Source organism: Chionomys nivalis, chromosome 7 (genome assembly GCF_950005125.1).
Source record: "Chionomys nivalis chromosome 7, mChiNiv1.1, whole genome shotgun sequence".
Taxonomy (NCBI): Eukaryota; Metazoa; Chordata; class Mammalia; order Rodentia; family Cricetidae; genus Chionomys; species Chionomys nivalis.
This window is the reverse complement of record NC_080092.1, coordinates 56,593,467-56,605,983: the sequence shown is the minus strand read 5'-3', so window position 1 is coordinate 56,605,983 and position 12,517 is coordinate 56,593,467. Positions and strand designations below refer to the sequence as shown.

At 52.0% G+C, this 12,517-nt stretch overlaps 1 protein-coding gene across 2 annotated transcripts in view; it reads left to right on the top strand.

Annotated features, from left to right (window-relative positions):
• The window catches only part of Doc2b (double C2 domain beta), a 28,565-nt gene extending 16,261 nt beyond the window's left edge, over nucleotides 1-12,304 (top strand). For both annotated transcript variants that reach the window (XM_057775137.1, XM_057775136.1), the window contains 4 exons: nucleotides 2,630-2,787; nucleotides 6,211-6,292; nucleotides 7,199-7,295; nucleotides 7,739-12,304. In XM_057775137.1, coding sequence (XP_057631120.1) covers nucleotides 2,630-2,787; nucleotides 6,211-6,292; nucleotides 7,199-7,295; nucleotides 7,739-7,875 — 474 coding nt within the window. In that variant the 3' untranslated portion in view covers nucleotides 7,876-12,304. The remainder of the gene's footprint in view (nucleotides 1-2,629; nucleotides 2,788-6,210; nucleotides 6,293-7,198; nucleotides 7,296-7,738) is intronic.
• Nucleotides 12,305-12,517: the final 213 nt, after the last annotated feature.

Genomic DNA, 12,517 nt, shown 5'->3' with positions numbered 1-12,517 from the left:
GGCCGGCCTTGAACTTGTTCTGCATCCCAGGTCGGGCAGCGAACTCTTGATCCTTCTGTCTCAGCTTTCTCAGTAGCTAAGAGGACAAGTCTGTGACACGAGGCAGGGCGTGGTGACACCTTAAGAGACTCCCTGCTTGCTGGGCTCAGAAGACCAGAAGCAAAGAGAGGAGAGAGGTGAGGGCTGGAGCCAAGAACCAGATAGAATGGGGGCTGAATGGGGACAAAGGCCTGCCTGCCAGGGCAGCTCCAGGTCTGGGGCCTGGGTACACAGAGGGAGGAGGGAACCATTCACTGGGGGCAATCCGATTGGAACATGTTAGGCCAGGAGAGCCATGAATGCCCAGAGATGACAGCGCATAATTCTCTCCTAGACATTATAATTTTTCAGCGTGATGTCAGCACCGATTAGGCCCAGTTGCCTTCAGCAGCTGAGCCCTCCCAGGGTCTTGGTGTCTGTTTCTGTCCAGCTACTCTGCTGCTTACCTTCTCTTCCCACCTCTCCTTCTGAGAGTCCAGGGGAGCCCCAGTGCGCAGGGCTGAGAGACAAGCTAAGTCCTCTGCTGCCCAATGCTCAGGATATGACTTCTCCCCCATCCCTGAGCCAAGGGAACAGCAGTGAGGAGGAAGTCCAGCATTTAACTCCTGTACGCCAGGCTTGGCAGGGTCTGGAGCCCAGGACATGGCCACTCCCCAGTCCTGGGAATCCACCCTGTGGCTGAGACACTACCTTTGTGCGAGGCGCTCTCAGATTGTGTTTTCACGCCACTTTCCACTCTGCACGTATGGGCAATGGGTAGAACCTTCACAGATGTGGTGGTAGTCACTTGCCAGGGGTGACCCAAATTTTCTAAATGGCCTACACCTCCGGAAGGCATGACCAGCGCCTGTGGTGCTTTGTTGTCCATGAGTTCTGACCTCAGATATAAACGAGACTCTGGTGGAGCATGGTGGTGCACGCCTTTAATCACAGTGCTTGAGAGGCAGAGGCAAGAGGATCTGAGTTCGAGGCCAACCTGGTCTACTGAATGAGTTTCAGGACAGCCAGGGCTACATGGAGAAACCTTGTCTTGAAAAACAAACAAAAACAAACAAACAAAAAAAAAAACCCCAAGACTCTCTATGTACAAAAATGTATGAATAAGTAGGGAATGTATGTACACATGTGCATACTGTGTGTAAATGTGTGTACATGTGTGTGAATTTGGATGCTTGTGTGTTGTTAGTGTTCCTGAGACATACTTTGGCCGTTGCTAAGCCTCCCTTGAATTTGCTATGTTGCTCATTGGCCAGCTTGGAGATACACAGTGACCACAGGGGTGACGTTTGCGATAACCACTCTGGTTATAAGGACACAGTTGGTGATTTTAGATTTTAGACTTTGTACTACTTATTCTAAGTAAATTCCTGGTTAAGTGGTGGTCAGATGCAACAGTGTCATCTGCCCTTGAAAACATCTCTGCTCATATATACTCCATGTAGAGTCTAGGCTCCCACGTCTGCACCAGTGGTCATGACTGAGCATTGGGCTGAGAAGGAAGCCAAGGCTGTGTCTGAATTGAGTGAATGCTGGGATCAATTAGCCATGTCTGCTCTGGACATGAAATTCAGAGAAAGGCCTGTAGGTCACAGGCCTCCCTTCCCTCACCTCACAGGACTCTCTTATCTCCAGTGAGGTTTGGACCTGGCCACGTGGGGACTCAGGTCAGCCCCAAGCAGAGCACAGCTGCAGGCAAAGGTTGAGCCTATAGAAGAGGAGCCTGGCAGACCCTGAGGAGGGGCGCTCAGGGAACAGGGGCTTCCAACTGTGCATGTCTGGGTGACTTTGGGGGAGGATGGGAAATGAAGACAGACTCTAGGTGTCAGGACATGGAGGGGGAGATGTGGAGGCCTAGAGGTAACATCTCACCCTGAAGTGGATGGATCTCTTACCAGGCTCCCAGCTGCCTGGGGCTCAGAAGGTAGCAAAGCTCTGTCATTCAGGCTGGGGGTAGGGGGCACCCTGCAGCATTTCCAGGAGTAGGTGAGATTAAGCAAAGACATGGAAGAGAGCACCAGCTCAGAGCTGAAGTCCACAGAGAAGGCTTAGATGTGAAGAAGGTAGAGCAGGCTGGGGCAGGCTTCCTACCCGGACGACAAATGCATTAGGCCCTGAAGACCAGGCCCCCTCTCTGTCACTACCACCCACTTCTCTTGCTGTAGGCAAAAACATCTGCGGCAGAGATGGAAATGGCCAGACTGTGTTCCAGAAAAAATTTACTTAAGGACACAGAAGTTGCCTGCCTGTCTCCCTTCCTCCCTTTCCCCACTTCCTTCTCTCCTTCCCTCCCTCCTTCTCTCCTTCCCTCCCTCCCTCTCTCCTTCCCTCCCTCCCTCTCTCCTTCCCTCCCTTTCTTCCTCCCTTCCTTCCTCTCCAAGCTAGAAATGGCTCCAAGGACCTCACTTGTGCCAGGCAAGTGGGTACCACTGAGCTGCACCCCCAGCCCCCGGGTTCCGTAGATCCCTGTATGTCCAAGCCTAGCTGAGCACTAGCAAGTAGACACTGGTGGGTGAGAATATGGGTGGCCTCACTGCTTAGCTAAGAAGGTGGAAGCAGACAAGGACGGCAGAGTGACGACCCTCTCCTGCAGGTGGACAAGGCAGAGGACAAGTCCCTGGAGGAGCGAGGCCGCATCCTCATCTCACTCAAGTACAGCTCCCAGAAGCAGGGCCTGCTGGTGGGCATCGTGCGCTGTGCACACCTGGCTGCCATGGACGCTAACGGCTACTCGGACCCCTACGTGAAAACGTGAGTGTGCGCCCAGGCCTGTGCCTGACTCCCCTGCTCACCAGGCAGAATTAGAGTCCTCCATGGCCAGAGCTGGAGCAGCATGACAAGCCCTAGGAGGGTTGCCTCAGAGCAGTGAGGCTTTTCTTTTGTGTGTTGTTGTAGTAGTAGTTGTTGTCGTTGTTGACGCTGGAGCTACGTGCAGTCATCCCATTTCATAGATGAGGAAACTGAGGCCTGCAGAAGGGTCTCCCACTGGGAGAGAAAATACTCATCTCTTTTTGGTGATGGGGGACATGGTCACCTGTATTCCAGGCTGCCCTTGAGTTTACTGCATAGCCAGATCCTGCTGCTACCTCCTGGCCGCTGCAGTTGAAGGTGTGAACCACCACACATGGACATGTGGAACTAGAGTCAGACCTGAGCCTAGGGAGACAAGGCCAGTAGGGATCCAGGCTCACAAGCAAGTTGGAGGAGGAGGCAGGGCCAGTGCCAGTGCCAGGAGACTAGGGGAGCTGGCCTTCCTGAGTGGAGACAGGGAGGTGTGGAGCAGGATTGGAGGGTCAGCGGCATGTGTCACCTCTGCCTGTCACACTGGGTTTCCCGGGCGACAGAAATGAGATGCAGAACCCCAACATGGCGTGAACATTTTAAATTGTGTTCAGTGCCAATCTGCTGGGTGAACTCCAACTGCAGGTGGTATGAAGGGTGATCCCAAACCTGGGCTTCCTCAGTGCTGACTTGCACAGGCAAACTGGCAGAAGCAGGGTACTTTGACAGCTCGGAGCTCCTCCCTGCGCCTGGGACCACATCAATACTTGTTACCTGTCTCTGAGTAATGGCGAAGTTTCTTCCCTTCTTTTCTTTGAGGGTGAGGAGTGGGGGTCGAGGCAGGGTCTCACTATGTGCACTAGGCAGGCCATGAACTTCTAATCTTCCTGCCTCAGCCTTCCAAGAACTGGAATCCCAGGCATGCACCAACAAATCCAACCCTCGGTAGAATCAGAGGGTCTAGGACCAATGGGTACAGAAAGTTAGCTGTTTTGCTCTTAGGAGCTCCTTGGCCCCGGGCATCCTCTGACTAGCTCTCCCAGTAGTGTTCCCTTCCCACATTTCACATCAAACACCAGATAGAGGCTGCCTCAGGCGGGCTTCACCTGCACGGTGCTTTGTCCAAGGTTCACCCACCCACACAGTATATGCACCGGAGACTTCATCTTTGATATGGCTGTGTAGCTTTCAGCTGTATGTGAAGCATGGGTTCATTGTTAGTTGTGTGTATGTAAAGCATGGGTTCATTGTTAGTCGCGTGTATGTAAAGCATGGGTTCATTGTTAGTCGCGTGTATGTAAAGTATGAGTTCATTGTTAGTCGCGTGTATGTAAAGCATGAGTTCATTGTTAGTCACATGTATGTAAAGCATGAGTTCATTGTTAGTCGCGTGTATGTAAAGCATGAGTTCATTGTTACTCGCATGTATGTAAAGCATGAGTTCATTGTTAGTCACATGTATGTAAAGCATGGGTTCATTGTTACTTTGCCAGTTAAAGAGCATGTAGGTTGTTTAAACTTTGGATGATTGTGTGTAAAGCGACCGTTAGCATGTAATTTGTAAACTGGGCAAGGCTGTGCATACATGAAACCTCAGCACTTGGGAGGTGGAGGCAGAGGGTGAGGAGTTTAAGGCCAGCCTGGGCTACACACTGAGTGCCAGGGAAGCCAGGCTGTGTAGCAAACTATGTGACAGATACAAAACAAATCCAGAAATATCTGTGTCGATATATATCTTCATTCCCCTCCCTTCCCACCAACCTTTGTTAGCATGCATTTTCTAAGATCTGTTTTAACAAGCTGGTGTTGTGTATGCAGCAGAACCTCAACTTGAAGCTGGATGTGGTTGTCACATCTGCAATACTAGCGCTTAGCAACTGGAGGCAGGAGGATCGGGAGTTCAGGGTTATCCTAGCCATCCTAGGAGACTGACAGCAAATGTTTATGCACGTGGAGGTCAGAGGACAACTTGTAGGAATCCTTCCTCCCTTCCAGTCTGTGTGTGCTGGGCGGGAGGGGGATAGTGTCCACACTCACATGGGTGGGCTTGGGCAGCAAGTACGAAGCCCCTAGCAGCCTGCTGGGCTTCCAGTAAGGATTTCTAAACAACAGCACTTAGCTTTTCCATGGGCAAAGTTTGGCAAAAAGCATGCAAGAGGCTTGACTATTGTGAGCATGACTTTGAACAGTTAAACCTCTAGGAAGCTAGTCATTTACTGTGTTGAGGTCCCCAGTGCCAGCCACTGAGCAGAGCACACTTAGCAGAAACAAGGCATTTGTCACACAATTGTCTGTGCGTCGACAGGGTGGGAGATTTTGCAAAAGAGAGTTTAGAGGCCTCCTGCATCCCCAGCCTGTGCATGGCCTCCCTGTCGTGGAGAAAGGAGACTGAGCCTGGCTTCCAAGCAACACTCTTGCTGACCGCCACCTTGGGCAAGCCACCTGGCCTTTCAGGACTTAAAGTAGATTAAAGCCTAAGGAGGAACCAGGCCATGGTGGCTCACGCCTTTAATCCCAGCTCTCAGAAGTTCAAGGCTAGCCTGGTCTACAGAGAGAGTTCCAGGAGAGTACACAGGGAAACCCTGTCTTGAAAAGAAAAAGCCTAAAGAGGGCAGGGCACAAGCTTTCCCACCCCTGGAGGGTCATCCCTGAGAACTGCCGAAAGAGGAACTTCCTCCAGGCTCCTACAGAGGGATGTGCTGAAAAACTGGATTTTACCCTTGAGAAAAATGGAGTTTATGCCGGGCGGTGGTGGCGCACGCCTTTAATCCCAGCACTTGGGAGGCAGAGGCAGGTGAATATCTGTGAGTTCGAGACCAGCCTGGTCTACAAGAGCTAGTTCCAGGACAGGCTCCAAAGCCACAGAGAAACCCTGTCTCGAAAAAGCAAAAAAACAAAAAACAAAAATGGAGTTTATGGTGTGTGAATTTCTTTTTTTTTGGTGTGTGAATTCTTAGTAAATCTGGTGTGGGGCCGCTGTGGAAGCTCGTAGCTCTTGGAGCTGGAGCACTTGCCTTATATGCATGAGAGCTCAGATTCAGTGTCAAGTGCTGCCATGTTCCCATTACCTGCCCTCACAAAAAAAAAAAAAAGAAACGACAATTCCTGAAAAGGGACAAACTGCTTTTCAAAACTAGCTTTCCTGTGGGAGATGTGAACTTTGTGAAGATCAGATTTCCAGAGAAAAGACACATCCTCTTCCAGGCACGCAGGTGTGCTTGGGTGACCATGCGGCCACCTCAGTGTTACCCAAGGTAGGCAGACTGGCACTTCAGGGTTAGGACAAAAGTCGCCGTGGATGTGTCTCCAGGGCAGTGCCCCACAGCAGTGTGCTAGCACCATGTCCAGTCCATGGCTCTGCCCGGCGTCTAACTGACCCAGTTATCATTCCAGATACCTGAAGCCAGATGTAGACAAGAAATCCAAGCACAAGACTGCGGTGAAAAAGAAAACACTAAACCCAGAGTTCAATGAGGTATGGCCAGGCTGGGGGTGACTGGTGAGGGGTTGTGGGGCTCCCCTGGGCTGGGTGGGGGTCTGAAGGGTCCTGGTTTTCAAAGGGGCACTGTGGGAACTGGAAAGTGGTAAGAGAGGGTGGGGAGCAGCTCCCAGAAAGAGCTCTCGGCCATGGTGGGTAAGACTCCCCTAGACGGCTCAGCGATGGGGAAGCTCATGGAACAAAGGAACGAACCTTCTAAAAGGTCTTGTAGGGGTGAAAAGAGAGAATGTTGAGCAGCCCCTGGGTTCCCTTCTAGATGACAGGGATGGGAAGGGAGGTGTGGAGAACATGGGAGGACGCTTCAGGTGGAACGTGAGGGTTCAAGACACCCAGCAGGTGTGGCAGGACAGCTTGAATGCCGTCAACAGCCAGCCATAAACTTACTGAAATACTTTAGGACTCTTCTTGCAGTTTGTTTGGAAATCAGTTGCACAGTTCTCAAGCTTGAACTTTGTAGATGAGAAGGTCATGATGCCTGAAAAGCAAACAGGACAAGTGGGTGCCCAGGTCCTCAGAGCAGAGGGTGGCACACAGATCTGGGGGTCTTCACTGAGAAGAAAGGCAGAGTGCCTCAGGCCTCACTCTCAGTCAGGGATTCACAGGAAGAGCAGACAGCAAGGCCAGCCCTAGGGGACAAGGGAAGGGTGACAAAAACTCTTTATTGGACGATTAATTGCAGCCAAGCGTTCTTGCAGCATCTGGGAGCAGTTTGTGGGAGAGAAGGGCAGTTGGGTGGAGGGTGGGCCTGGCTAGTCTCCCACCAGGCGGAAGTGGGCAGACTGGCCAGAGGGCATTCCACACTGCCCAGTGCCATCCTTCAGCACGTCACAGACCCCTCTCATCCACGTGGTCTTGGCTCTAACACCCTCTTCTGGCCAGCAGGAGTTCTGTTATGAGATCAAGCACGGAGACCTGGCCAAGAAGACCCTGGAGGTCACTGTCTGGGATTATGACATTGGAAAATCCAATGATTTCATTGGTAAGGAATACAAGGGAAATGCTGCTTAGCCGTGTGCCTGTCCTAGACAGATATGGGTCCAAGAACCGCTTATCCCTAGTGAGTAGGACCTCAGACACTCTCCAAACTGTTCTCATGTGACAAGAGACAGGCCCAGAGAGGGAAGGAGGCCTGGGAAGGGCTCACAGTCACTTGTGGGGGACCTGGGAGTGATCGGCACTTGGCGCTGAACTCAGAGCCCAGGTGACCACAAGCTTCTGGTGGGCGTGACATTGGTGTACAGTGGGCCACTGCAGCCCTTCCCGTTTCCGTCCCTAATATGTGTCATGGCACCCTGCCCCACACTGCTCTGGTCCCTGGCAGAGGAAGAATATGACATCAAGTACTCGGTCGGGTGGGCAGGAGGGAGGGAGACCCAGACACTGGCTTGCTGAGTCCCTGGTGGCCCCCGGCTTCTTCCACAGGCGGAGTGGTTCTGGGCATCAATGCCAAGGGTGAGCGCCTGAAGCACTGGTTTGACTGTCTGAAGAACAAGGACAAAAGGATTGAGCGTTGGCACACGCTCACCAACGAGCTCCCGGGAGCTGTGCTCAGCGACTGACTGCCCCATCTGCTGCCACCCACCCATGCCACCCAGCCCACACAGGCCCTGCCCTGGGCCCTCTCAGCTGCCATCAAGGGCTGTGGCCCTCACAATGGGCAAGATCCAGGTTGTCTGCTCGGACATAGCCACTGCAGCCCCTGCTTGGAGGCCACAGAGAATCCAGCCTCCGCCCCCCAGGGACAGGAAGACACAATATTGGACCTGTTTCAACCCCCTGGGGCCTAGGAGGGCTGGAGCTAAAGAAGTTCTCACCCTCAGCTCTGCCCAGAGGAAGGGCTATCTAGGGTGAGGAGGACCTTTTGGGGAGGTAAGGGGCAGAACACATGCTGCAAGCACAGAAGTGGGGGTACTCTGGCTGCCTGGAGACCCCAGAGGGAAGGACTACGGGCAGGTGGAGCCCAGGACTCTAGGACAGGCAATGTGGTCAACTGGGGCTCCCAACTTACTCATGCCAGGCTTCAGTGGACAGACAGAAAGAGTCTGAGCCCCGGGGCAGGGAGTCCTTGTCTAGCAGGGGGTCTGGGTGAACACATTACCACAGAGATGAGGCATACAGGAGCAGCTGGTTGTCTGCAGGGGCTGTGGGTACCGCTGACTGCCAGAGGGTGAGGACAGATTGGGCATCTTGGGGGAGTCAGGACTCAGCATGGCCTGGAAAAGCCAGCTGTGGCTCTGAAGCTAAGAGAAGGCCAAATACGGGGAGCAGGAGGCCTGGGGTAGGTATCGGGACTGGGACGGAGTCATGGGTGGGGATCTCAGGTTGGTCTGGGGCAGCATTAGGTTTTTAGGGAGCAGGAGGCCTGGCGTAGGTGTCAGGACTGGGACGGAGTCATGGGTGGGGATATGGGGTTGCTCTGGGGCAGCATTAGGTTTTTAGGGAGCAGGAGGCCTGGCGTAGGTGTCGGGACTGGGACAGGGAGTCATGGGTGGGGATATGGGGTTGCTCTGGGGCAGCATTAGGTTTTTAAGCAGGATCTGGGCTTGATGTGTACAAGCACTATAGGGAAACTGAGGCTGACTGTTCAAACCCAAGCTCTCCCATTTGATCTTGCTCCCAAGGGGCCTCAATGCACCCTGCTCCTGTTCTCAGCAGAAGTCTCTTTCCCGCGGCTTCAGGGAGAAGAGAAAGGAGTCTTACTAGCATGAAAAGAGACACCCACCTCTCTCTTCCTCATCTCCACAGCTCAGGCTGATGTTGGGTCCCTCAAGACTCCATGGCAGGCATCCCGGACCTATCAAGACAGTGGGTTGCCTTCAGGAATAGCAGTGGAAGACAGAACCTTGTTTGGGGGAAGGGGTGGGGGTGGGGCTTCTGCCCTCCGGAGCTGAGAGCTCTGACCTTACTTTGTGGGATAGGGTGGGACACATCTCAATCTTGAAGCCCCCAAATGTCTCCTGCCAACTAGGGCTCCAGGAAGAGAGGAGGAAAGAAGAACTAAGGAGTTATACCATCATTCCAAAGCCCCATTTTGCTCAACCCATCTCTGGGTAACAAGGCTTGGGGGTCCTGAGAGGGAAGATGTCCTGCCCTAAGCCGAGCACCTTCCTTCAGCTAAAATAAGGTTCCAGGGTCCCGGGTCACGATTCCAATCCCAAGCACTCACCAGCCTTCCCCACTTGGCAGGGAAAATAGGTCTCTATTCCCTACGCACCCACCTGTTAGAATCGGCAGGCACCTTATTGAATCTTCACCATCTTGTGTGGCGGGTGGCTTGGTCAGCCCATTTTATAAGTGAAATGATCTCAGAGAAGTTGAAAAACTTCTAGGGTCACCAAACTGGGAGGAGCTGAAACAAGACTTAACACCAAACCCTTTAACTGTTTGAGGGTAAGGCTCTTTTCCCTGCTGAATCGCTGAGACTTGAAGTTTGTTGCAGAGGAGTCTTTTATTTACCCGCCTCCTCGCCCTCTAGCTGGTATTGAAATCACCTGCGCCATTTAGAAGGCCAGAGCCAAGCCCTGGAACTCAGCTGCCTTACCCCCAGTCTGAGGTCAAGGCTGCCGGTTTCCCCACACAGCTAGAAACCGGAGCTTATGGGGGCCCAAGGAAGGTGTTCAACGCACCTGGTTGAGCTCTGAGTAATTCAGTATTTGCCCTTTGGGAAGCCCCGTTCTGAAAGGAGCCTGGCAGCCTCCTGAAGATGTGTTTATTAGACATGAGGTGACTGGGGCCCAGCAAGAGAACAGGGCTCAGGTGGAAGAACCTGGATCCCCCTGTTGTCCCAGGCATAGGGGGGCTTGGGCTTCAGAGATGGTCCTTGTGAACCCCAGGGACAGACAGGGTGGGAGATGGGGCTTCTAGCCAATTGGCTCACGTGTGAGTGCCCAAGCAGGAGCCCACTAAAGTGATGGAAGTTTCCCGTGGCCCTGGAGTACTTCCAAATCCCTGGGTAATTCCATCTCTGTTAAAGGAAAAGCCCTTTGAGAAGTTCAGAATCAGCTCATCCTTTCACCCCAAACGGGTTTCTTGCTTTTGGTCCATCAGCGTTGCAGAGAGGAAATTTGATACCAAAAACAGAGGTCATTCCAAAGTCGGGCCAGTAACCAGGGCGTCTCCCGAAGCTCGGCATCCACCTCTCATCCTGGTGGCGCCCACGGCCACCATTAGCCAATCCCCAAACGGGCCCGTCTTCCAAGCCTGAGGCGGTGACCTCCTGACCTCTAGTGGCGAGAACGAGGAGCTGCACCTCCGCGGCCGGCCTACTAGTCGAGCCTGGGCCAAGCATGTCTGGCCCTTTTGTCCTCCAGCCAAGTGAACCTCCCGATGCATGGACTCGGGCTGTCGTCGACGCGGACTCGTGCACTGCTTACGGTTTTGCTACCACGTGACGGCTGCAGAGTACATCCTCAAACTGCAGCGCCACGACACAATTTTTGTACTTTCGTCTGACCTTCCCGAGGGTGTCCTTTTTAAGTCTTATTTGTTAATATTTATAACGATATATAATTCAAAGTAAATGGGAACGTTGTACTGCGATCGCACTAGCCCGGGGACTCCTTGTAAGATCTGGAGGGCACAAGCGAAAGGCAACTGGGGTTTACATGTTGCATGTACTCTTTGTTTTTTGAAATGGTCTCACTTGTAAACCAGGCTAGTATCCAACTTATGGTGATCCTCCTGCCCCTCATTTACTCCTCACTGAGGTTCCTATGAAACAGGCTCTCAAGTTATGAATGAGGAAACCGAGACTCTGAAATTCGAATATACGGGGCTGATCAGATGCTCTTGCCACACAAGCTTTAGGACCTAAGTGTTGATTCCAGGAACCCAAATCAAAAAGGCAAGATGAAGCTGGGCAGTGGTAGCAGGGAGGTGGTGTCCTATGCCTTTAATCCCAGCATTATGGAAGAAGAGGCCAGCGTGGGCTATAGAGGGAGTTTCGGGACAGCCAGAGCTACACAGAGAAAACAAAAAACAACAACAAAAAAAGGTAAGATATTGTCTGGTGTGGTGCGGCCCTTAGTCCCAGCATTCACAAGCTGAGGCAGAACGATCTCTGAGTTTGAGGCCAGTCTGGTCTATACATCCACTTCCAGGACAGCCAAGGCTACATAGTTAAGACCCTGTCTCAAAAAATAAATAAATAAAATAAATGATGTGACAAATTAATAATCCCCGCAACTCCTGGGGCCAGATAGGAGATAGAGCTGGAGAACTGGCCAGAGCCTTCCTGCCAACTAACCTGGAATGAACGGACACCTGAGAAACAAGAGAGGCTCTGCATCGAGGCTGAGGTTGAGAAGAGAAAATAGTTATCCTTTGACCTCCCCACACCCGAGCCAGCTAGGGTGCTCTCTCACCCGCCCTCCTTTCCCTCCCTCTTTTTCCTCTCCCTCACTTCCACACACAATAAAGTTTTTTAATAAACAAGAAGTTAAAATGTTTCTGCAAACCACACAGAGTTCAATTCCAGATCTCGAGAAACGCTGCAGCCAGGTTTGGTGCTATTGGCCAGCAGGTCCACAACACGGCCAGGATCAGCATTAATGCTAAGTACCTAGAAAGATCATGTGACCTTCACAGATGGCTCTGATTGACTTGAGAGGGCACTGATGACAGAATACTTGAGAGGCATGTACCAGGTGGAGGGAACAGGTGTGGCCTCTTGAAAGCGGCAGGCCTGGTATGCTAGGGAACTTCAAGGAGCCCGATGAGACCAAGTGCAATGGGCAGGGAATGAGGGCAGAGGACCACGGGCAAGGCTGTGTGCTTTATTAAAACCTGGGCAGGCATGGTAGTTCATGTCTGTCATGAATTTGGCTAAAGATTTCAGATCTTGTCTCAAAAAGCTACATTTCATGGACTCTTCTGTTTCCCTATTTCCACTTAGGGCCCATGACCCTCATCTCTCCTGTGGGTTTGCCCCTGCTGCATCATGTAACATGAACATCCCGGCAATTCATTGTGCCCCATAAGGTTTGGCGTGCTTTTTTTTTTTCATTATATTTCAGTAACCTCTAAATTTTCAATGATTCAACAGTCAAGTGTGTTTTTCAACTCTCCAGTTTTTTTTTAAATATTTATTTATTTATTATGTATACAATATTCTTTCTGTGTATATGCCTGAAGGCCAGAAGAGGGCACCAGACCTCATTACAGATGGTTGTGAACCACCATGTGGTTGCTGGGAATTGAACT